The 25,690-nt window shown below is 46.4% G+C and overlaps 1 protein-coding gene across 1 annotated transcript in view; it reads right to left on the bottom strand.

The window, feature by feature from the left end:
* The window catches only part of Kcnq3 (potassium voltage-gated channel subfamily Q member 3), a 290,879-nt gene that overhangs the window by 6,357 nt on the left and 258,832 nt on the right, over positions 1–25,690 (bottom strand). Inside the window, exons 5-11 of the mRNA XM_027949261.2 lie at positions 25,464–25,619; positions 22,257–22,367; positions 20,229–20,324; positions 18,810–18,904; positions 13,129–13,155; positions 2,827–3,029; positions 1,826–1,928 (exon numbers count right to left, since the gene is read on the bottom strand). Of these exons, the coding sequence (XP_027805062.2) occupies positions 1,826–1,928; positions 2,827–3,029; positions 13,129–13,155; positions 18,810–18,904; positions 20,229–20,324; positions 22,257–22,367; positions 25,464–25,619 (791 nt within the window). The remainder of the gene's footprint in view (positions 1–1,825; positions 1,929–2,826; positions 3,030–13,128; positions 13,156–18,809; positions 18,905–20,228; positions 20,325–22,256; positions 22,368–25,463; positions 25,620–25,690) is intronic.

The raw sequence follows: 25,690 nt of genomic DNA, 5'->3' as shown, positions 1-25,690 counted from the left end.
GCCTGCTGGCATCTTTCCTGCAGGATTACCTCACTTTGATCATTTGAATAATGAGACAATAGTAGTAAGGACAGAGCCGAGATGTATTGAGCATTCATTACATGCCAGATGCTGAGTGTCACACTTATGAACAATCCGCTAATACATCAGTTTAGGATGATTTGACTATGGTCAGAGAGCTTCTGCACCTCCCCAGGGCTATCTAGCTCATGAGCACAGAGTTGGTCCTGTGGACTTATGAGGCCCATGCTCTTGGTCATTGTCACAGTGCTTTCTATTTGAGCACAGCTGGTGTATCTTCTCCTCAATAGACTCTTTAATTCATTTGCTCTGGGCACCTAGAAAAAGTTAATTTCTGGTCTCTGTATTTTCTAAGTCTCTTTGTAACATAGAGAACCTAGAACAGTAGATGAAGTCAAACCCTCACTCCATCTTCCTGGGAAGCAGTAAGGTCAGGCATGATGGGCTGCTGAGGTCCTTGAGAGTCCCCTCTTGAGGGTAACTCCTGCTGAGCAGTGTCAGCTTACACTCTAACAGTCGGTGTCAGGAGGCACAGCTCCTCCCATTCCCTCTCAACTTGTGTTTGCACAGATCTTTGACATGGTGCATTGGAAGCCCTTTCTGTTTGTCCTGACCCACAGCTCCAGCATGTAACCACCATTTATTTCCACCTGTTGATTATAGCATCCCAATTACTTGCCCTCTTTCCCAAATTATTGCCATTTTATAAGCCTGACCTTTTCCTAGTTTCACTTAAGGTGAGAGTCAGAATTCTAAGGCTCACAGGATAAACCTGCTCCCTGCCTGCTTTTGAAAGTAAAACTATCCTGGAACTCAGCACGACCACTGCTTCTGTACTATGGCGGCAGAGCTGAACACTCGCAACAGAGACCTGTGGACCTCGAAGCCTAAAACACCTACTGTCTGGCATCTTACAGAAGAAGTTTGCCAACCCTTGAATTAAGGCCTCGGGGAAAATGCTAAAAATTAGAGGGCAGAGTCCAGAATATGAAGCAATCCTGCAGAGCCCTCCCTCTAGGTCAACACAGTCATTAACTAGTTCTCTCTGAATAAGATCCTTCGTCTGGTTATGAATCCAGGTGCTGTGTTCTCATCCAGCCATTTCATTCTGTTCGTGATGGTGCCATGAGAAATGAGATCAAGGCTTTGCTGAAGTCCACAGCTTATTACACCCTTGTGCTTCCCTGAACTATAGGACCAGGAATCTTGCTGAAAATATCATGAGTGGTTCTTGGACCATCAAATGAGTTCCTAGGATTCACCCTTATGAAGTGTAGCATGCTTGTTGATTTTCTTGAAGAATTCTAAAGCAAACCAGAAATCACCAGGGTTGATTACAGAATCCTCTAACACAGAATCCAAAAGGTCTCCGCTAACACAGAATCCAGAGGTCTCCAATTTATTACCTTGTTACAATGTTAATGAAGATGGGAAGAAGAAAAGCCATTCTGAGTAAAATGCTGATAAAGGAAGAAAACTCCCTGTCAGTATACCCTCTGTTCTGACACCCTTTTGAATAAATGCTGGTTAAAGCCATAGAACGGTGTGGCAGTTGGAAGAACTGTCAGGAGGGCAGTGAGGACACGTTTTTAGCAAGGTGAGCAGGAGTCACCAGACAACTGGCCAAGGAGAGCCATTGTTTCTGAGGCAGTGTCCCCCTTAGAATTTTAATACCCTTGGTTGTTGGCCAGAAGTGACTGGAAGCTTCTTGCCCCTGCCCAAAGCCCATGGGCACCTTACGAGCTATGTCCTGGGGAGCTGAGCTGGGCCAGGGAGGCACAGAGGGGATGGGGGTGGTCATTACCTGACGGCTCGGATGGCGGCCTTGAGGGTGGGGATCATGTCTTCGATGAGGAAGTCATTCCCGTAGCCCCTGTCTTCTGCCATGGGATCGCCTGTCCCAGCATCTGGGAGGGAGACACAGGTGTCAATGGCAGGTCTCCACACGTGGGGAGGCTCTGAGACCCTCCCTGGAGTAGGCGCTTCCAGGCCTCAGGCTTTGTCTCCACTTTGTGGGGCCACACTGTGGCCTCCAGCTGCCACAGCACCCACCTTCCTTGCACCCCCCTTTCTTGTCCAGAAATTTGAGTTAGAGGCCCGAGGGCTGGGGGAGGGCATGTGAAGTGGGCAAAGTATGTCCCACAGGACCCAAGAGGTCCCATGAGACAGCAGTGGACACCTGTGTGGGCCTCAGAGTCTGACAGATCTGAAGTGGGATTTTTTCTCTGTCGCTCTGTCCTGGTGACCTTGGGAAGTCACTCTCTGTGCCATTCACACTTCACAGGTCCCAGAGTGTACCCAGCAATATGGTGAGAGTCAAGGACCCATGGCCTCAGACACTGGAGTCACTGCTTTCCTGCTGGCCCTCCCTCTTCATGAGTAGAAGATGCACACGAGGCCCTTGTTCCTATGGCTCCTCAACCTCAGAGGGCTTTTCTGACCCCTCTTCCCCCTCCCAGACCTGGGTACTGAGGCGTCTATCTGCAGATGGCTGTGCGACTGGTCTCTGTCTTCAAGTTGACCTGCACAACTGTTTGCCCTTCAGGGCCACCTCAGAAACCATGGCAACCTGCCCCCGGCTCCCTGGAGACGGCCAGGAAAGCAGCTAACTCGGGAGCCTCTTGTCCTATGAGCCCTGATGCCTGGAGGGACGTGAATGAGATGAGGGAGAAGGAGGGAAGGGAGAGGCACTTTGGGGACTCAGGAGTTCTTCAAGGGAGAGGAGGGGAGGGGAGGGAGGAGGTGGGCTCAGGAGAGCAGAAGTCGGGGAGACAGGTGGAGGACAGGAGGACAGGAGGCTGTTACCTTCGGAGCTCTGCCAGAAAGCGTAGGCTTTCATGCGGAAGGCGGTGCGGAAGCGCTCTTTATTGTTTAAGCCAGCAGGCTTTGGCTCTTTAGAAGGACTTTCTTCTATGGCATCTACATTCAGAGGGGTAAATAGCTTTCCTTTAGTATTGCTACCACGAGGATTAGAAAGGCGAACCCGATCCAAGAGACCCAGCTTTTGGCTACAAAATAAGCAAAAGTGAACAATTTTCCTCCTTAAGTGCAGGCTCTTGTAACTTCCCATCCCTCCATAAAGATTCAACGTCCTCCTCCAAGGCTGATGGGGAGCGGTGCCCAGTGTAGGACAGGGTGGGGCTCACATGCTGGGCACCAGTGCCCAGCCTCACATCTTGGGCGAGCTCCTCAACTCTCTGGACCCAGCTTCCTCCTATGCTAAAGTGGGGTGCACATCAAATACAGTAAGGGCGGAGACCCCCTCCACGGTTTCCCTTTCTGTAGTTTCAGCTATCTGCTGTCTACCACTATCTGAAAACATTACTCGAGTGCAATGGAGGATTAAGATATTTTGAGAGAACGCATGCACATTGCATAACTTTTATTTTATCCTATTATTATAAATATTTATTATCTGTTATTGCGGTTCATTTCTTACTGTTTCTAATTTGTAAATTCAATTTCATCCTAGGTGTGGGTGTATATGTTAAAAAAAAAAAAAAAAAACAGTGTATGTCAGGCTCTGCACCACCTTGTTTCAGGATCCACTAGGGATCTTGGATGCATCGCCTGTGGATGAGAGAGGCTACTGGGAGGTGCCTGTCTCATAGTTCATGCTGCAAAGATTCCTTCCTTCTTCATGTCTCTCCCCTCTGTATCAATAACTTTCTGTCTTTCCTTTTTACCACATTGTGGTGCAAAATATGACTTACACAGGCAGATCCTTATCAAATGCCCCTTGAACAGAACTAAATAACATAAAGCCATAAAGTGGCACCTTTAACCTGCCATCCACAGACAGAATCTAGGGCATCCAGGAACTTGGGTGGGAAATGACACCTTTAAGTTTCTAGCTTTTAACTAAAATTTAGCATCTCTTTCAATTAACAAATACAGGTAACAAACTCCACCAGTATCCCCAATGCCTATAACTGCCCACAAAAGAAATTATAGATAATTGTATGTCCTATTAGTTCAAGGTATTGTTTATGCTCATGGCAGCTTCAAGGTTATCATAGTATTCAACCTGCCACTAGGTCTTATCCTTTAGTTCAACACAATGAAGCATGTATTTGACAGCTCAAACTTTTAAGTATTTAACTCTATTTAATACTTAACAACCAGTTTCTTTTATAACTGCATATTATATTTTATTTATGGATTCAAATAAGTATTTTCTTAGGAAAGAGTCCGTGGGTTTTTCCAGACTGCCACAAGAGTTCTTGGCACAAAAAGTAGTTGATAACAAATATACAGTTGTCCTGGTACAAAATATCAGCTCCTGGTACAAAATAAAACCTCCACTTGAGGCCAGGTCTATCCTTCCCATCTGGCTGACATTGACCAAGCCATGCTGTTCCTGACCCTCAGGAGCCTCATCTGTAAAATAAAGGTAAGCATTCCCTGCTCCACTGGGTTGCAATGAGATGATGTTGGTCAAAGATTTGACAAAGAACTTGACACATGGTAGGTGCTCTTTAAATATGAATTTCTTGTAGTGTACAACTGTAATCCCAGCAGCTTGGGAGGCTGAGGCAGGAGGATCGTGAGTTCAAAGCCAGCCTTAGCAAAAGCAAGGTACTAAGCAACTCAGTGAGACCCTGTCTATAAATAAAATACAAAATAAGGCTGGGGATATGGCTCAGTGGTCGAGCACCCCTGAATTCAATCCCCAATACATCCCTCCCCCAAAATAAATAGATATGAATTTCTTCCCTCTATTTCCCACCCTCTGTGCTGTTGCACTAGTTGGCATGAGAAATAGTGATTTCTGTGTGAAGATTTCTGGAGAGTCATATTGCATGTTTTCCCACATAAATAGGCTCCAGTTATTGGCTTCCTCTCCACCACTCCACATGGGGCTTAGCACAAAATAGGCTCTCATGAGAGGGTGAATGCATATGGGGGTCCCATCAGTTCCCTGTGGGCCTAGGACCATTCTGTGTTCTGAGAAGCCAGTCTCACTGCCACAGCTGTGGGGCTTCTGCCTTTGCAGCCTAGGGTTGTGTGGAGGGAGGTCCTGGGGTTGGGGCTGCAGGTCTCAGGTGGGAATGCCACCCCTGCCAAGAACTCCTGCACTCCCTGAGCACCAGGTCCTCATCTGGTACAGGGGCCTGACAACACTGCTTCATAGAGGCTTGGGGACTATTACACATGATGTTATCTGTGACACTTCCTGCCTGCAGCCTGGTATAGAGAAGTCATTAAGAAATATTGTGTAAATAAATAAATAAACAGATGACTATGAGAATAAGCAATGGGCACCCCTTATTTCTTGCTCCCTCTGGGGTTATTCTCTCTCATCCCACACTGTTCACGACAGTTTGGTTGAAGGACTCCATGAATAACCAGCCCAGGGTACATTTAGATAAACTCCAATATTCAACCAGCTCCATCTTCCCTGAGCTGAAGTCAAAATTTTTGGAGCTGCCTTCCTGACCAATATTTGGTGAATAGCAGATAGGACAGAGAAGATGTCAATGGTGGATGAGGCAGGAAGTGAACTGAGCACATAGAGAAGGCAAACCTGCCCACCAAAGAAGAAGAGGCTTTGGCAGTTACTTCTCAGGCCATCTTCCTTCTTGGCCCCTGCCTACCTGTCCTGCCAAACCTCCAAGTGGCTCCATCTTTCTATCTGCACCAAGCCCTTTGTCCTTCCCAAAGGGTCCTCCCACACAAACAGGTCCACCTGCCTGCAGTACCCTTTCTCATCTCCTCAGACAATCTCATTCCTGTCTGCAAATCTATGTCCAAGTGTCCCCCCTTGGAAATTAGATACTCCTCATCTGCTCCAAAGTCATGTTGTATTTCTCTCTGTCACATATTAACACACTGTGTGGAGAAACCATTTCCACATCTGCTAGGCAGAGCCTCTGCCTAGTTATTTTGGGCCTAGCACACTCCCCTGCCCAGGACATCTGGATGCTCAGCATGGCACCTCAGATCATGGGCTTCGGGTAGAGACATCCTGGTGAATCATGTGACCCAGGACACAAAACTTGTGCTCTTTGGTCTCCAGCTTCCTCACAAGCAGAATAAAGACAGTGAGCCCGTGCTTCACCCAGCTGACAAAGAGTTAAATGCAGTAATGTTTGTAAAGTGCTTTGCCCACTGTCTGGGATGCAGGAAGCGTTCAATAAATGCTGGCTATCATCATTATCTTGGTAAATAATCCTCTTCTCACAGAAGCAGTGGAAAGCTTACCACATTTGTGAAAATAGTGGATATAATTTCCTGGGTCACAAAAAAAGGTTTGTGTGGGTTTTTTAAATTTTGTTTTATTCTTTTTCATGAACTGAGCTTTGGGGATTTATATATTATTTTCCAGTGCTTCTTAATGCTAATCTCAAAACACTCAACATTGCACTTTTACCCCTACTGGCAGGAACTAAGTACAGGAGGAGCTTAATTCCAAATGAATTAAGCAAGACAAAATGAATGGCAGCCGCTTTATCCTGATTTGAAATTTCAGCATAATTTTGGAAAGATAATGAGCAGGCCCTCTTGATTCTATCTGTGTTGGGACCTAATTCTTTGTCAGTTAAATGCTTTAGTCCAAACTCTGAGAGTCTGAATTGCTTTGGCCATGTTCACTTAATACTGCGTTGGTCACAGACAATACTCAGACTGTGTTAAGATCCAGATGTGTAGGGCCAAAGTCAGAAATCTTGGCTCTGAATTACTAACAGCCCTTGTGCCTAAGAGGCTTACAGAATTCTTCTTCCAGCAAAGTGTATGATCAGCTTACTTCTTAATTGCGTTGCCTGAAATCCAAGACCCCACAGGATGATCAGATGCAAGCAAAGTTCACCACTGAAACGTGAGGCCCAATACTGCCCTTCTCTGTACAGATTTCCAGTGCACAATCCAGGACTTGTTCCCAGGGTACTGCAGGTCTTGCACGCAAAGCCCTTCTTGGAGCTGACATCAGATTTCCTTGGAAAGCCTGGGTCTCGTCTTTGTTAGGTACGGACAGTTTCCAAATATGATTTAGAAAAGCTGCAGGTAGATGGACTGGAGACAGAGGGTGAAATCTAGGTGGCTCTGTCCTGGCAGATACAGCCCTTGTCTTGGGCCCTGGCCTGAGGTCTCACCACCCAGGAAAATCCAGCCACATTCAACTCCACAAAGTTCCCTGGCATTCAGCACTAGGTACATGCTGTGACCTCAGCCGGAGAGAACCTTCAGCCTTTCTTTCATCTAAATGACTCTTATTCTTGTCTAAAACCTGGCCTGAGTACCAGCCTCAAGGCTCAGTTATCAGCACGTCTAGGTGCTCAGGGTAATGAGCAGGATGAGTGAAACCTCATGCATCGTGCCTTGGCACACTTTACGCTTTCCCATCCACGGCACTTGGCCGTTATCATCAAACCTTTGACTCACAAGGGACCCTTCCACTAAATCAATGGTTTTTGCCTGGGGGTGGCTTTAATCCCTCAGAGAACCTTTGGCAATGCCTAGAGACGTATTTGGTTGATCCAACTTGGGGAGCTCAACTGGCTTTTAGTGGACAGATGCCAGAGGTGCTGTTAAGCACCCTGAGATGCACAGGACAGACTCCATAACAAAGAATCACCCCTTCTAACTATCCACAGCACTAAGGCTGAGCATCCAAAATAAAAGCTTTGGGTCCCACTGGCTCATCCAGTTTGTACCTCCATCTAGCACAGTGGCTGGCACAGGTGAGCACTGAAGGCATTATAATGATGCTGAAGGAAGGAAGAAAACATTTGATATTCTGATTAATAAAATGCATCCCACCTTAACTGAGCAAGGAAGTGCTGTATAGTAGAAATAATGTGGGCTTTGGAGTAAGAGAGATGGATTCATGTCTGTGCTCTGCAGTTATTATTTTAGATTGGGTAAGTCATAAGCTCTTTCTGATTCAGTTTCTTCATCCAAAAATGAAGCTCCTATTAATTTATCCAACAGGAGATGTGTTTGACACCTTGTGAGTGCTAGGCTCTGATAGCGACCGGAGTAGATGGTGTAGTTCTCGGCCTCCTGTGAGCTCATGACAAAGTCAGGACAACATGGTCAGCAAACGGATGCATGCACTGCTAGAGAGCTGGTGAGAAGGCAAAGAGAGAGCCATGAGGGAGAGCCACAGGTAACTGATGCAGGTAGGGCGGCCAGGGAAAGCCTCTGGAGTGCACAGGAAATCAACTAGAAAGCCAGTCTCTATTGTCCAGATGAAGGTGATGGTGATACTGAAACTGAGCCCTGATGGGTAAGAAGGAGCCAGACAGCAAAGAAGCAGGTAAGAGCTCTGCATCCAGGACTGAGTGAGGGTTCAAGGCTGTGAGGACCAGGCTCATGCCCCTGAGGGGAGGATATGAGGCCAGGGCATCCCAGGTGAGGGGCAAAGAGGCCCCACCTGGCCATTCCTGTGTGTCACTCAGGTGAGGTCAATTTCCTTGGTAAGTGAAATGGAGATAGGGTACCTCCTTTCATCAGATCATTTATACATTTACTTGGCAAGTATTTATAGGATACATCCTGTATCTCAGGCAAAGCATTAGTGCCAAGGAGCTCATGGCCTAGAGAGGAAAAGACAATTATAAAAGGATTTATTCATATATACATATATGTGAACATATAATCTATATGTATATAACATGTATTTATGTTTGTGTGTATTTATGCTTATATGTGTATACATGTATATGTATACATACACACACGTATGCTTTATCAGAGAAGCTCTGAGTCCAACCCAAGTGCATGATGAGTAAGACATCTGAACCAGGTGAGAAGCAGTGGGAGTTATCCACTGTCTGCATTCTCATGAGGACCAAGGAGGACGACATGTGAAGTGTCATCATCTATCAAAGCCACAGTAAAGGCAGTTCTTTTCCTTATGATTAACCTTAGAATCACTGATCCTAAGAAAGAAGCATAAAATGGTCAGGGCCAACCTCCCTATCATTGTAAGGATTTGGCTGAACTTTTATTCCTCAGGTCCACATAGATCAGAACAGTCAAGGCAGCCCTCACAAAGTGGCAGCTTAAGTCCCCACCAAGAAGCTGGCGCAGCACGGAGACCTGTTAAATCAGAGAACATAGCTCTTTCCCTCAGGTTGACAAACAAGTGTGTGGCTACTTATATAAGAAGGAGGCGATAAGATAGAATTAAAACCTGGCTGGCAATGTAGATCGTAATAAGGCAAGGTCACAGTGCCATGGGGGCAGCCGTTATGAAGCAAATGGTGGACAGGGAGGATCCATTGCTTGTCTGTGCACATTACTGACCATTTTGCAGTAACCTTGCACCCTGCCTTCTTGGGTAAAGAAATTGAGTTCTTTGTTGATGATCTCCCTCCTTCCTCCAGATCTCATCCTCCTCCAGGTTGTGTTCCTGCACCCCACCTGGCACCTTACCAGCCAACTGGTCACCCAGCCAAGTACCTGTTCAGATCCTGGATGAGTGGTACTGATTGGCTTATATAACCGACCCTCTGAGCAGGAAAAGCTAGCAAACCCCTAACTCTAACCTTGAAAAATCATGGAATGGATGTTCCCTGGGCACCTGTAGGAAAGCGGAGGACTTTTGAAGGTGGCATGAGCAAATTGACAGCCAGTTTTCAGAGGACCCTTTCCTATAACTGTAGAAGCCCCCCTAACCCCCCGGAAAGCTTCAAAATTCATCTATGTGATCCTTAGCTTAACCAGAAGTGCCAAATCCAACCCACAGTGATATTTTCCATGTGTAATAGTCCTACTTATCTGTGAGCTTATTTTCTGTGGTTTCCGTTACCCGTAGTCAACCATGGCCTAAAATTTATTGAATGGAAAATTACAGAAATACACAATTTGCAGGTTTTAAATCGTGTACTGTTCTGAGTAATGTGATGAAATCTTGTATCTCCTACCCTGTTCTACCTGGTAAGTGGATCATCCCTCTGTATAGCATATCCTTGGGGCATATGCTACTCACCCAGTTGTTAGTAGCCATCTCAGTTATCATACTGACTGTTGAAGTATTACAGTGTTTGTGTTAAAGAAACCCTTATTTTATTTCATAATATCTCTATATTGCAGGAGGAGTGATCTTGGCAATTTGGACATGCCCATGAGAAGCTGCAAAGTGCTTCCTCTAAGTGAAAAGGTGAAAAGCAAAGTAGGATTTTTGCACACTCACACCCCCTCACACACAGCACATCCATGCAACTTTTATTATAGTGTATTCTATAATAGCTCCATTTTTTTATTAGCTATCATTGCTAACCTCTTACTGTATTCATAAATTGAACTTTGACCTGGGTATGTAAGTAAAAGAAAAAAAAAATCATACCTAGTGCTTGGTACTATCTGCTGTTACATTATCTAGTGGGGTCTTGGAATGTGTTCTTTTTTCCATATTTTTTGCTGGTGAGTTATGGTTGTACACATTGGTGGGACTTATTATTACACATTCATGCACATGCACACAATATAATAACATAATTTGGCCAATATTGTTCCCCGGTATTTATCCTTCCCTTCTTTCCTCCTTCCCCCTGGTAACTTTCCTCTGTTCTACTCGTCTCCCTTTGATTTTGATGAGATTCCCTCCTACTGCTCTCTTCTTTTTCCTCTTGAACTTCCATATATGAAAGAAAACATGTGGCCCTTGACCTTCTGAGTTTGGCTTCTTTTGCTTAACTTATGTTCCCCAGTGCTATTCATTTTCCTATAAATGTCATAATTTCATTCACTTTCATTGTGTTTATACACCACATTTTCTTAATCTATTCATCACTGATGAACACCTAGGCTAGTTCCATAGTTTGACTATTGTGTATTGTCTTGCTATAAACATGGGCGTGCATGTATCACTGTGGTGAGATGACTTTAATTCTTTAAGGTGAATAGTGAGGAGTGATATAGCTGGTCATATGGTGGTTCCCTGCCTAGCCTTTTGAGGATCCTTGATTCCGATTTCCATAATGGTTGTACTAATTTACAGTCCCACCAACAGTGTAAAAAGTGTTCCTTTTTCTTCACATCCTCTCCAGAATTTATTATTTTTTGTACTATTGATGGCTGCCATTCTGACTAGAGTGAGAGGAATTCTCAGATTAGTTTTGATTTGCATTTCCCTTATTGCCAATGACGTTGAACATTTTAAAAAATATTTTAGCCATTTCCACTTTTTATGAGAAGTACCTGTTTAGCTCATTTGCCTATTTATTAATTGAGTTATTTGATTTTTGGCATTAAGTTTTTGGGTTCTTTATACATTCTGAATATTATTCCTCTGTCAGAAGAGTAGCTAACAAAGATTTTATTCCATTCTGTAGGTTCTCTCTTCATATTCCCAATTGTTTCTTTTGCTGTACAGAAGCTTTTTAATTTGAGGCTATCCCATTTATTACTCAAAGCGTTATTTCCTGAGCTTTAGGGGTCCTATTGGGGAAGTCGTTGCTTGTGCCTACATGCTGGAGTGTTGACCCTACGTTTTCTTCTAGGAGTTGCATAGTTTCTGGTCCAATTCCTTGATTCATTTTAAGTGGATTTTGTGCAGTGTGAGAGATGAGGGTCTGGTCTCATTCTTCTATATATGGATAATCAGTTTGGGGAATGTGCTCTTTATGTCTATATGGAAAAGACTCCAAAGGCAGATTAAATAATTTACTAGCAGTGTGAACTTATGCATGACTGAAGACCTCAATGGTCTGGAGGGAATGAAAATAAAGAATACGCTGGAGGGGTCTTGAGACCTGGATCATATAACCTCTGCTGCTCATGGGCTGTGTGATATAAGGTGAACCTGTCTCTTCGAGGGTTCTCAGTTTGTATAAATCTATCTAGATGAGTACTCTGGTTGTCTTCCCACTCTGCCTCTGTGAGTCATGAGCTGCTGCAGTTTCTCTAGAAAATGTCCTCTGACCTTGTCATCAAAATTCATCTAGCCCTCTTCTACAGTCCACCCCTGATGGCCTCTACAGTCCAAGCTAGGTGCAGGCAAGAAACTCTCCATTCACTTTTACATACACATTCATGGAAAGCCTGACATGTATTTCTGCAGGGAAATTGATGGTTCTGACTGCAATGGTTTCTTCCAAGCAGGATGATGTATGGGGAGAGCACCATGCAGATCACTCAAGGGGACAAGGTTGTCCAATCACAGGTTCCCAAAGGCCAGTGTTCTCAAATGGTTCCCTGCAAGCAGTTCCAGGCTCCTGTCACCTCCTCTGCCCAAATTCTGCCCAAACTCTAGGAGCATAGCATTGGCTTAAGATACAAGAATATATTTCATGCTTGTATAACTATGTCAAAACGGATTCTACTGTCATACAAAGCTAAAAGGAACAGTAAAATAAAATTTGTTTAAAAGTCTACTGTGAGGGCTTGTAAGTGGTTTTCCAACAAATAAGAATGCGTGTGTAATCATTTATATTTATAAATACATAAGCAGTTTGCAGTGGTATTTACAAGGTGGCCTTTCTTTACAGTCTGTAGCAGGGTCCACGGTTTCCCTGTCATTGGGGCCTCTTCTGAGAGGGAGAAGGAGGAGGGTTAGAGAGATGCTTAGAACCCAGCAGCTCCTACAGTTTCTGCAGCAGCCTGCAGTGAGGACTGTTTGCTGGGAAGCATCTGCAGGTGTGGGGACCATGAATTATGGTCTTGATTCATTTTTCTGAAGTACCATGTGTGAGGCCAAGAAGCAAATGAAACTCCGTGGAATTGGAAATAACTTCTTAATATTCAGACCTGCCAGACTTTGGATTTTAGTCTTGCCACTCACCCACTGTGTAAACCAGGAGGAATGATTCAACCTCTCTGAACCCCACTCCCCTCACCCACCAGGGAGGATATCAAAGCTTATTTTATACTGGGGTTGTATGCACCAAAGGAGGCAATACAGAGAGAATTCCTGGCACAAAACCTGGCCCAGAGGACAGTAAGTGGCTGCTTCTGTGATTCCCATTAAGTTTCCCTGATTATGAGTGCATGAAAATGGAGGAGAAATGCCATCATCAGCAAGAGTGACCCTAGCGACTCTATGTTGTGACAAGCATGGCCACACGGGGGCCACCCACCGTACCAAAGCATACTGGGAGAACTGGACCCTCTACCCTGACCCCGTGGTGGGGAGAAGGGAATTTATAATCAGAAACTCACCTGGCGGCTGCCTCCAGCTGTTCTTTCCTGTAAGGAGAAGAGGGAGAAATACAAACAAAGCGTGAATTACGTGGAACATGCCTCCCCCCCAAAGTTTGCTCCACAGATTCCCTTTGAAGGTGCTGGAACAGAGTGTTGCTCTGGGACAAGATGGAATATGTGGAGGGGAAGCCACGAGGGAGGAGGTCCCAGCTGGACCCCAGGCCCCTGCTGCTGTGTGCTGTCAGGTTCTTCTCAGCCACTCCTATATGTCCTTACTCACCCAGAAAACAGCTGCTGAACACCCTCTCTGGCCCTGTCTGTAGTGGAGCTCAGAGGATTTGTTCAAGAGGAGACAGATCAGGCTGCAGCAGACACACACCCCACTGTCTGTCACCCCATCATCATTATAGTCAACACTGGCATCTTTCATGCCTTCTTGGGCATCTTTCATGCCTTCTGCTCGGTCATCAGATACTACCGTAGGTGCTTTTATAGATCAGCTCATTTCCTCCTCATTACAACCCTGTAAGGTAAGTACTAGGATCATTTTCCTGATGAGGTTCAGAGAAGTAAAAAAATATTGCTCAAGGTCACAATTAGGAAGCTACAAGGTCAGGATCCCAAGTTGGGCTATCTGGCTTCAGAGTCCACGCTGTACTGAGGGGCACTGCAGGTGCTGTGTAAATAGTCCTGGTCCTGAGCCTTTGCCCAGCCTCTGCATAGATTTCCCTTCCTCTTTTTCTTCTGCCTGGAACCATCTTATTCATCTAACCTATCTGGACCCAGGCCTGACAGGGTGTTCCAGCCATGGGCATTAACAGTGGCTCCCAGGACTATACCTTGGGAGCTCAGCATCTTCCTATCCCCCTCCATCTCCTCTGTGCTAAAGCATCAGTACTTCTCCCAGCCCAGACTCATCCAGCAGAGACTGAACTCCTGCAGTGGCCCAGGTACTTAGACAGTTTGCTTTCACACATTTTATTCCAGTTGACCCTTGCCAAAATAATCTTCAGATATGGTTATTATCTAAATAACCCTGTCTCATCGTTTACCCAGTTTTCCTTCCTCAATAACTGTGTCTTCACTGAGTTGAATGGAAAGAGCATGGACTTTGGCATAAACACTGGGCTGCCGTCTCTGTTCCACCCCATGTCAGCTGGTTGCACTGGGCAGCTAATTAATCTCACTGACACTCTGTGCTGTGTCTTGGGTCTGGAGTTTCCCCCAGCCTCACACGTGGAAGATTTGGTCCTTAACGCAGCCATGTTCAGAGGTGAGTTCTCAAGAAGTGACTGAACCACGGGTGCTCTAACCCCATCAATGGGTTCACCCATTAACAGAGTCATAGCTGATGGCATTACTGGGAAGTGGTGGAAACTGTAGGAGGCGGCCTACTTGTAGGAAGTTGGCGTGCCCTGGAAGGACATTTACCACCCCAGATCCTTCCTCTCTCTGCCTTTCTCTCTCTCTCTCTCCCTCCCTCCCTCTCCCTCTCCCTCTCCCTCTCCCTCTCCCTCTCCCTCTCTGCCTCTCTCTGCCTTTCTCTCTCTCTCTGCTTCATGGTCATTATGAGCTGGGCAACTTTCCTCCATCACGCTCTTTTCCTTCTGCTGGGACGTTCTGCTCTGCCTCAGGCCCGGAGCCATGGAATCAGCTGACCATGGACTGAAACTGGTGAAACCATGAGCCAAGGTCAATCTTTCCTCCTGTAAGTTGATTTTCTCAGGTATTTTGGCACAACAGAAAGCTGAATAACACACTCTGATTCTTTATCTATAAAAATAGAGTTACTCCTTCTACTTACCTTTTGGAACATTCTAAATGTAAAATAAGATAGTATGTATAAAGTCAGGTTCAATGCTTGGCCACACTGTCTATGGCTCCCCTTCTCCATTTCTAAGTATTCCGATAGCCTTGACTGGTCACAGAAGGAACAAGTCCGGGTTCCACAGTAAACTAGCTGTTCTTGGTCAAGTAACTTCTACTTCCTGGGCCTGAGTCTCCACATCTCCATTTCAGTTCTGTTATCTAACAATTTCAGAGCCATGCTGGTCACACATGGCTTTTTATATTAAAAAATATATAAAAATTAAATTCCTCATTGCACTAAGAACAGTCCAATGCTCAATAGTCACATATGGCCAAGGCTGCCATATTGGGTAGTACTGCTATAGAACATGTGAAACTCTCTGATGTCCTCTGTAATTCAAAAACAACAAGTTTATAATTATAGGTGGTAATAAAAGAAAACTAAAAATGGAACTCCACTGTCCATCATGGCTAGACCCAAACACATACCTGCAAATTGATAAAGGACTATACTGAGCAGAAAATAGATGGGCTACACAACTTCATCCTTCAAAACCTTTGGCAAGAAAGTAAAATGGTCTAACCACTGTGGAAAACAGTCTGGCAGTTCCGTAAGAAGTTAAACATAGAGCTACCATTTCTACTCACAAGTTTATACTCAAAGTAATTGAAAAGGTGACCATAAAATGACATGGATCTGAATATTCACAGCTGTGGTCTTCCTAATATCTAAAGTCTAGAAACAACACTGGATTCTGTCAAGTGATGAATGGGTAAGCATAATGTGGTGTATGTCACTGGGTATTATTCAACCCACAGTAAGGAACAAAGTTCTGATGAGCACTGCAGCATGGATGGAACCTGAAGCCACCATGTTAGTGAAAGAAAACATACACAAAAGGCAATGTATAATATGATTTTGTTACTACATGAAATGTTCAGAATAGGCAGAAGAGAGACAGAAGCAGATTAGTGGTTGCAGTGTTGGGAAGAAAGAAGGAACAAGGAATAACTGATAATGGATATAGAGTTTCTTTCTGGGGTAAGGAAAATTTTCTGGAGTTATATAGTGGTGGTCAGTGCCTAACATCACAAATATACTGAAAGCTACCATATTGTCTACTTTAACAGGATACCTTTTGTGGTAGGTAAAATCCTCTTATGGACTGTGAAATGTATCCCAATAAAATTGTTATTTAAAAAATTAAGCATATGGCAAAAGAATCCTCCAGGAGGTAGGTGAGGACATGTCAGTGTATTGTCAGCTACTTCTTGCCATTAACATGAAGTAGGCTGAAACTCAGGGACATTATTTCCCCAAGGGACTGCCTTGTTAGTGAATTTCTCTAGTGACTCTATACTTTTGTCCTTGAGAGAAAAAAGAAATGTTCTCTCTTAGTTTAAAGGCCATTCCCATATCACAGCAGCTGTCTGCAGCACAATGTAGTCCTCCAAGTCTCTGACAGCTAGGACAATGCCTTATTTATAATAAATTAATCCCCAAGAAAAGGACCACTGCCAAGGCCTTGGGAGGCATAGAAAATGAAAATCCTCTTGGTTTTGCACCCAATGTGGTTGCGCAGGTTCTTGTTTTTGAGTTCAAGGTCACACTTAGGGGGAAGTCAGCCACCTGTCTGTTCTAGGGAGCCTGCTTTATGCTACCTAGGCTCTAAATGATTACGGGAATAATAGACTTTCAGAAACAAAAGGAATGTATAGGTTATATTCTGAGTGACTAAGTCTAAGAACAAGTCAGGGAACCCAGTGGTAAGCCCAACAGATCATTCATCCCCTGAAGACTCACACTGAAGGTACCTCTCACCTCCCCAACCCTTCCGCAGGTATTGGTCCCTCTTGCTTATTCTTTTTCAGATCCTTCCTCTCCTCTCCCTTCTTACTGCTTTTACCTTGAGGGCCTGGGCCCTCATTACCCTGACCCTGAGCCCCATAGTCATTTGCTAGCTCATCTCCTTCGATCTTGAGCCTGTGGAATCACCCTCTGTCTTCTTTCTGAAACAGATCAGATAGTGTCATTCTCTGGCTCCTAGGACTTCAGTATTAAAATTAGATTCACTCGCAAGTCATCGAGGACCCTCCCTGGTCTGGCCCAGTGCTTAGCACATAGCACTCAAATATATTGGTGGATTGGATGCCCTGAGTGGAAAGGTGCTCATGCCCCCAGAATCTCTTGAGGAAGAGAGACATGACAGGATTGCAGAGGAGAAGTTAGCAGGGTCTGGTCGTGCAGGATCTGAAGTTCGTGTAAAGTTTTGGATTTTCATTTTCATCTTTTTGTCATGTTTACTCACTGAAAGGTTCTAGGCAGGGAAATGAGTCAATAGAACCCAAATTCCTTGTTTTTTCTTAAATCTTGACCACAGTCTGGTGTTGAGAGCAGAAAGATAAACTGAAGCAGCCTTCAGAGACTGGCCACTGAGCGAGTCACTCGTCCACTACTGGCTTATACTATGGCCCTAAAATGTCAGACTCATGGGGAAAACATGTTTGAGAGTGTCTTAATGAAGTGGCAATTTCTTCCTAAGATTTTTCTTTTTATCTCTGTTAATAACTGCAACCCGCTTGTTTCTGCTTCTGTAATCATGCTTGCTCAGCAGCTGTGGCCGGAACCAGAGCTGCCTGGAAAGAGGGAAAGGAAATCAAGGCTACTTGCATGAGAAACTCTTGAAACCCCAGAAGATTGTACTGTATAAAAGATACCAAAAACAAAGGGCTGTGCTCAGCCTTTGGGAAAGATTTTGCTGAACCTATTCTTCTTCATCTTCAAGTGCCACATGTTTCTTTCCAGTGCCATAATTTTCTGTATTTTCTATAACAATAAACCCCAGGAACAAGCTCACTGTCCATCTAGGTTTCCTTCCAAGTCAAGGGTTCTAGGAGTCAACTTTCTACCCACAAACTTCAAGGCATGAGCTCAGAACTCCAGAACCTGAAATGTGGGAAGGAGCAGTCTCCTTCAGAAGCCCAGGGAGATAAAAGTCCATGGGCTTTGGAAACCTCTAGGTTTTAACATTGGTCAGTGTCTGACGTTCAGAGCCTCAGTTGGCTTATCTGCAAGTAGATCTTGCTAACTCTCAGCCTGTCTCCAGGTGTGCACTATGTGCGTACGCATGTGGCTATGAGTGGATCTCCTAGGCTCCTGTTCCATGTTGTTTTCCCCCAGTCCTCCATCAGTATCACTGAAGCTGGGTCTGCATTTCCAAAATGCTCCCCCAGTCTAATACATCTTGACGTTTGAGAACCCCCGACTTATCTCCTAGGGTACCCGTGAGGATTAAGTCAAATAAGCACTTAGAAATGTGGAACACAGTGGACATCAATGTACACTAATTTCCCTCTTCCTACATGCTGGCCATGGGAAAAGTCTATTTTTTCTTCCTTTCAACCTTGAGAACACAAAACAGCATCACTGAGTTTCCAGAGGACTCTTTTGTCCTCTTTCACCTTCCCTTTTCCACAGTCCAGGGTGGTGTGCATTCTAGGGAGGACACCCAGCATTGCTAAGGCAGCTGTGGGTGCAGGCTTCCACTTTCTCAACCCTGTCCTCTGCTCATACATAGATAGGAACTTTCCTTATCAGCCACTTCACACTGTCCAGCTGCTAACCTCTGGCGGCACACTGGAGTCACCTGGGGAGCTTTTGGAAACGTGGATGCCCAAGCCTAGCCCTGAAGATTCTGACTTCAATACCCTGAGTGTGTCCTGGTCATCTGGAGTTTTAGGCTCCCAGTTGATGCTAATGTGCAGTCCATGATGGGAAGCCCCCTTGCCCTAGCAGATGTCCTCCAGGCAACTGTGGGGGCCATAACACAAATAGACCACTGGAGGGATAGTCAACCATGGCCTAAGCATTCAGATAAGTGGTCACTTGCCTGAAGAATGGAAAAGAGACGACCGATTCATAAAATCTCCATGTTGCCACAAGGTCGATCCTGTTTGGGTTGGTAGCATAATACCTCCAGGCAGCCTGGGGAGGAGAACAGAGGGGCAGGAATAAAGTAGCACTGAAACCATCACACACAGTCCCACTACATTATGACACTACAAAGCCTTAGGTTTGAATTTGCATAGAACTGATCTTCAGAGAAACTGAGGTTCTCAGCTTTCTATAACCCCTCTGGGAAAAAACTTCCTTGACTTTCTCAGAGTTGTAACTGGTGTCTTGGTGGATAGGAGTATGGAGAGAGATGAACTGGAATAAAGAGGAACTACTCTTTCCAGAAGGTTCCAGGAGTCTTCTCAGTCAAATAGATAGGAAAACAAACTGTCTTTTGTGGTCACTTCAGGGTGCAAGGCAGAGAGCCTGGGACATGAGGTTTGCCCCTGGGATGCTCTGATGGCTTGGGGTTTCAGGGATAATGCACCACCAGACTTGGAGGTTGGGACCCACCTCAGAACTACAGTCTGTAGGATGCCATCATGTACCATGCTGTGTCAGCCCCAGAGACCCACAGAGACAACCACTACAACTGGACACAAATTCAAAGTGGGCAGCCAGGTCCTGAGCACTTAGATGGCCACAGCTGGGACACCCCTTTGTCCTTCTCACTGCACTGCCACGCTCCCCACAGCCCACGTCAGCATGAAGCAGGACTCCTCCTGAGGTCTAAGAGGAGGGCTTCTGCCTTTCTAACTACTGCTAACGTCTCTCTCAAGCCCAGCCTCTGGTGAGGGGACTGCTGGTGACAAGCTGGCAGGGGTCCAGCATCCACTTCTCCATGAATGCCCTGGCTGGGATACACAGGTGCAGTGGCTCAGTAGTTTGCACATGTAAGGAATCACTCTCTCTCTTGGCTTATGGGCCCTCTCTCTCTTTGGCAGATGTGAGGGCCCACAGTCCTTGTGGTTCACTGGCTAAGTACTTGACTATAGGCTATTGACTCTTCCTTTGGGGTCTCAAGGTGAAACCTGGAATAAGAAGCAGGCCTAGTGGGCTCACAGGTCTAAACCAAATTTTCTACTCCAACATTATCAGTAAAATGGCTGATGGGTTCACATGAGTCCTGCATCTATTTCATGGTTGGTTTAAAGAACTTGGATAGGAGATACTAGACTGTCACCTTCAGAACAGGTAGAGACAGGTCAAATGGATAATCATAGCCACCCACAGCGAACATATGCAAGCAGGCCCACTCGTGTGTGTGTGTGTGTGTGTGTGTGTGTGTGTGTTCGCTATCTGTCTCTCTCTGTCTCTCTCTCTGTCTCTCTTTCTCACACACACACACACACACACACACACACACACTGCATGTCCCGGGTCACTATTCCAGTTCATTCTCAGGTAGACAGACCTGGATGAGCTCAGCAGCTGGCTTCCTCCTTTTCTCAAAGTGCTTCTGACGGTGCTGCTCTTGAACCTTGAGGGCCAACCCTGACCCCAGGATGCCCTGCAGAAAGAGTAGGGCCCATAGTCAGGCCCCAAGACTCTCCTGGTATCCCAGGCCCACTGCCAGGGTAGCAGGTATTGTAGGGCTTAATGACCCCACAATGACATCATTGCATGAAGCGGAGAAGGGGGAAAGACACCATTCTTCCCCTTGAGAGAGCTGGGAGCTTGATTAAGGGCAACAAGCCAGAGGTCAGGAGGGCCTGGCTTCCATACTCGCTGCCGCTGTCCATCTATGAGACCTGGTCAAGCCTCTTATCCGTCCTGCATCTCAGTTTCTTCCACAGGGATTTGGGTCACAGTACCCACCTGATGATTGTGTTAAGACAAAAGTGAGATGACATATAGGAACTGTCAAAAAAAAGGTCTGGCACAGATTGGAGGCCCAGGAAATGTTAGTGGAATTTTTAAAATATTCTAGCTGCTTGAATTGTCACTAGAGACATGTACTGTAGCCTTAATTTCTCAGAACTGTGATCTGTTTTGACTTCCAGGTCAGATGTGCATGTGGATTTAGTGGATAGAAGCATATACATTTCAAAATAAAAGAGAACTTAGGTGCCACGCAGTTCCCTGCTCTGCTTTGCCTGATTCACCCAGAAGAAGACTAAGATGCAGGAAGGTCAGATACTCAAGGTCAAACAGCCTAGGAAAAAATAGGCAAAGTGGGAGAAAGAACCGGGTGATGGAGAAGAACTTCACCACCAAAAGAATGGAGGGTGGAGGGGGCCACCAAGAGAGTGTTATCTGAGAAAGTTCTTTCCAAGCTCCATGATTAAGAGCTGGGCTTCAGGACTGGCCAGGTTTGGAATTCTTGTCTCCACAACCCAGGAATATTAGTATCCTAATTAAGCCTTACTTTTGTCATCTGGAAATTGAAGAAGAATACAGCATCAAACTCCTAGTGTGGTCATGAAGATCAAGTGAGCTGATATAGGTAAAGCATTTGGCATGATGTAGGCCACATAGAAAGTTCAATATGTGCCATTGATTTTAATTGTTACACCCTAGATGTGGGATTGGGGATGTTATTCTATCACCTACCAAGACTTCCTCTTGAGGGAAATGGATTTTTATATAAGGAAGTGTTATGGCTTGGATATGAGGTAACCCCTAAAGTTCCTGTGTTAATGCAGGAATATCAGATGTGAAATGATCAGATTATGAAAGCTGTGATGTAATCAGTTCGTCCTAGTTTGGACAGACTGCCTGGGTGGTAACTAAAGGCAGGTGGGGTGTGGCTGAAGGAGGTGGGTCAGTGGGGTGTGCCCTGGAAAGGTGCATCTTCCCTGTGGTTCCTTCTCCTTTTACTCTCTCTCCCTCTCTGCTTCTGGAGAGAGCAATGTCCCCACCGCCCAACACACACCCTTCCACCATGATGTTCTGCCCCATCTTGGGCCCAGAGGAATGAAGTTGGCCCACTATGGACTAAACCTCTGAAACCATGAACCAAAATAACCTGTCCCCATTGAAGGTGTCCTTGACCGGTATTTTGACTACAGCAATGAAAAGCTGACTAGCATAGGAAGGGAGTTCACATGCATGAAAACCTTCCCCAGTGCGAGGCTCTGGGATACAAGTTTGAAAGACACAATGTCAGTCCCCAGGCATCTCCATCCTCTAGGGAGACAGGTGTGGAAATGTGCAAGCGCAGCATGGAGGTATGCCCTAAGAGGAACCAGCTAGCCCAGCCAAGAAGATAGCATTGAAACTGGGTCTTGGAAGAGGAGTGGATGTTTGGAGGGATCACTCACTCCTGGCAAAGGGAAGTGGCACGAGCTATGGAAGGGGAGAGGACAACCATGCTTACAGGAGTAGCCAGTGAACCAACAGGGCTTGGAATTTCGGGTGCAAAAGGTTGAGAACTGGGCTGGGATTTGAGCTGGGACCAGACAGTGAGTGGTCCTGCCTATCCCATGTCCAAGGTACTTACCGCTGGAAGGGCAAAGAAGGAGACACCAATTAAGGAAAAGGTGGCAGCAATCAGACGGCCTTCCCAGGTCTTGGGAGTTTTGTCTCCATAGCCAATAGTGGCCAGTGTGATCTGAAGAGAGAGGAGTTCAGACATGGGCTCCCTGGGAAGGGGAACTCAGTGACATGCGAGCCAAGCTCTGCCCAAGTCCCAGCTCTGCTCACTCCCATTTATAACAAGGTTCCCATGCAAGAAAAGGCACCAGTACAAGTAACTTATATGAAAGTCTTGAAACCACACCCTGTTTTGAAGGTAGGGCTTTCCTATCAAGCAGTCAACAGATATTTCAATAAATTCAAACAAGTGTGTGTGTGTGTGTATTCTACATATACAGATGGCCCTCTGTATCCACAGTTCCACATCCTTGGATTCAACAACTGTAGATCAATAATGTTTGGATAATAAAACAATTAAAATAATAACACAGCATAAAATAAGTCAAATAAGAAATACTAATAGCTATTTACTCAATATTGACATTGTATGAGATGTTGTAAGTCATCTAGATGTGATTTAAATACACAGGAAAATGTATAAAGGTTGTGTGCATACCTTATACCATTTTATATCACAGTATTAAGCCTCTGTAGATTTTGATATGCTCAAGGGGGTAGGGGGGTTTGGAACCAGTTCTCTGTGGATACTGAGGGGCCTACGGATCTGTGAATGTGTGAGTTTACACAAAGCCAGGTGAGTGATCTGTATTTGTGAGTATATTTGCACTCAGTGTGTAATGTGTGCATGTGTCTGTTCTTCATGTGTGGTATATTCCAGGTGTGTTTACATGAATGCATGTACATGTATCTGCAGGTGGAGAAGGATACAGAGCAGGCAACACATGGCTGCTGGAGTCCAATGCCTCATATGATTTCAAGTTCAACTCTCTAGTGGCTGAGGGACCTTAAATTAGTCACTTAATCTTTTTATGCTTCAATCTCCCCATTTTTTCAAAAGGAGTTAATAATAGGAGTTTAACCTTAAAGTTCATTAGTAAATGCAATCTACCTGGAGTGAAAATCTGAAACAGGACTTCAATAAATGCCAGCTCTAATATCTTGGTGGCGAGGGGCTGTGCATCTCCAGGCATGTCTTCAGGTCTGGGTGCTCTTGTGTGTATCTGCCATGTGTCTGGTTGCACATGCCTGGCCTGGCTACTACCACCAACCTGAGACTCATAAGGTAAGGTCCCAGATGGCCGTGTGATCAGACTGTCATGCACCCTGGCTTCTTGTAGAAATATGACCCATGAAGGTCCCCAAGCCAGGCATCTCACCCAGGCTACTCTGAGGAGAAGGGAACTCCAGACATCCCTAGAGACATGACCCACAAGGGTCCCTAAGAAAGGCATCTGCCTGAGGCTCCTCTGAGAAAGGAACTCCAGGTGTCCCTAGAGATGTGACCCATGAGGGTTCCCAAGCTGGGCTTCTCCCTCAGGTTGCTTTGAGGAGAAGGGAGCTCTGAGTAACCCTAGAGATGTGACCCAGGTGGGTCCTCAAGCTAGGCATCTCCCCCAGGCTGCTCTGAGAAGGGAACTCCAGGCTTCATTAGAGAAACAACCGAGGAGGGTCCCTAAGTGAAACATCTCCCTCAGGTTGCTCTGAGGAGAAGAGAACCCAAGGCTTCACTGGACCCACAAGGGTCCCCAAGCATGGCATCTCCCTCAGGCTGCTCTGCAAAGGGAAACCCAAGCATCCCTAGAGACATGACTCACGAGATCGTCATGCCAGGGGATCTTCTCCCTCAGGCTGCTCTGAGAAGGCAGCCACAGGCCTCCCTAGCGACTTGACCAACAAGGGTCCCTATGCTGGCATCTCCCTCGGGCTGCTCTGAGAAGGGAACCCAGACATCCTTAGAGACATGACGCATGAGTCCCTAAGACAGGTGTCTACCTGAAGCTGCTCTGAGAAGGGAACCCCAGGCCCCACTAGAGACACAAGGGTCCACATGCCTGGCATCTCCCTCAGTCTGCTCTGAGAAGGGAACCTCAAGTGTCCCTAGAGATGTGACCCAGGAGGGTCCCCACACTGGCATTTCCCCCAGGCCACTCTGAGAAGGGAGCCCTGGGAATCCCTAGAAACATGACCCATGGGGGTCCCCACACCAGGCGTCTCCCTCAGGCCACTCTGAAGAGAAGGGAGCCCCAGGCATCCCTAGAGACGCCACCCATGAGGATCCCCATGCTGGCTTCTCCCTCAAGCCACTCTGAGAAGGGAGCCTCAGGCATCCCTAGAGACATGGCCCAGGAGAGTTCCCACACCAGGCGTCTCCCTCAGGCTGCTTTAAGGAGGAGCCCCCTGGGCATCCCTAGAGACATGACTCATGAAAGTCCCTAAGCCAAGAGTCCACTGAGGCTGCTCTGAGAAGGGAGCTCTGCCCCTCCCTGTGGAGTGACCCAACACTCCCAGGACTAGGCCTCTCCTGGGTTGGTCCTGAGGGGAAAGCCAACTCCTCACTCTCAAGGAGGCGGCACTAAAGATGGCAGCGAGGCCCCGCCCCTTGCTGACCATGCCCCCTTTGGCCAGCCCAGCGCAGGAGCTGCTCACGGCTCAGGGGACCCAGAAGGGTCTCCATGCAGGTGTCTGTCCCAGGCCGCTCTGAGGAGAAGGGAGCCCCGGGCCTTCTTAGAGATGTGACCCACAAGGGTCCTCACACCAGGCATCCTCCTCAGGCTGCTCTGAGGAGAAGGGAACCCCGGGAGTCCCTAGAGACACGACCCACGAGGGTCCCCACACCAGGCGTCTCCCTCAGGCCACTCTGAGGAGAAGGGAGCCCCGGGCGTCCCTAGAGACGTGAACCAGGAGGGTCCAGACAATGGCGTCTCCCCCAGGCTGCTCTGAGGAGAAGGGAACCCCCGGCCTACTTAAGAGATGTAACCCACGAGAGTCCCAAGGCCTGGCATCTCCTTCAGGCTGCTGTAAGGAGGAGTGAGCCCCCCAGTGTCCCTAGAATGTGACCCAAGAGGGTCTCCACACCACCCTGGCTTCTTATAAATACTGCAGGGAAGTCCTCTCCAAGTGCAGGAGTGTGGCCAGAGAGGTGGAGGGGGCCTGGCTCTCACCTCCCACACAGCGTGCAGCTGCCTAACTGTGGGTGCCAATGCCGTGCCCTCGGTCTCTCTGCCTCTACCAGTCAATCCCCACAGGACTGGTCTTCAAGGAGGTCACTCACCAGACCCCACCAGAGGGCATCTGCATAGGTCTCAAACTCCTCCTTCATCTCCTCTCCTTGTGCGTCCACTTCCGGCACATCCTTCTCAACCAGGTAGACAAGAAATGAAGACAAGATGAGAGTCAGGAAGCCGATGTACCAGGCGGTGATGAGTTCCTGCAAGAGTCACAATGGACGAGGGAAGTAGCCATTAGAAAGTCCTTGGATGAACATTTGAGCCAGACACA

This window comes from Marmota flaviventris, chromosome 15 (genome assembly GCF_047511675.1).
Source record: "Marmota flaviventris isolate mMarFla1 chromosome 15, mMarFla1.hap1, whole genome shotgun sequence".
Taxonomy (NCBI): domain Eukaryota; kingdom Metazoa; phylum Chordata; class Mammalia; order Rodentia; family Sciuridae; genus Marmota; species Marmota flaviventris.
This window is presented reverse-complemented; position numbering and strand designations above follow the sequence as displayed.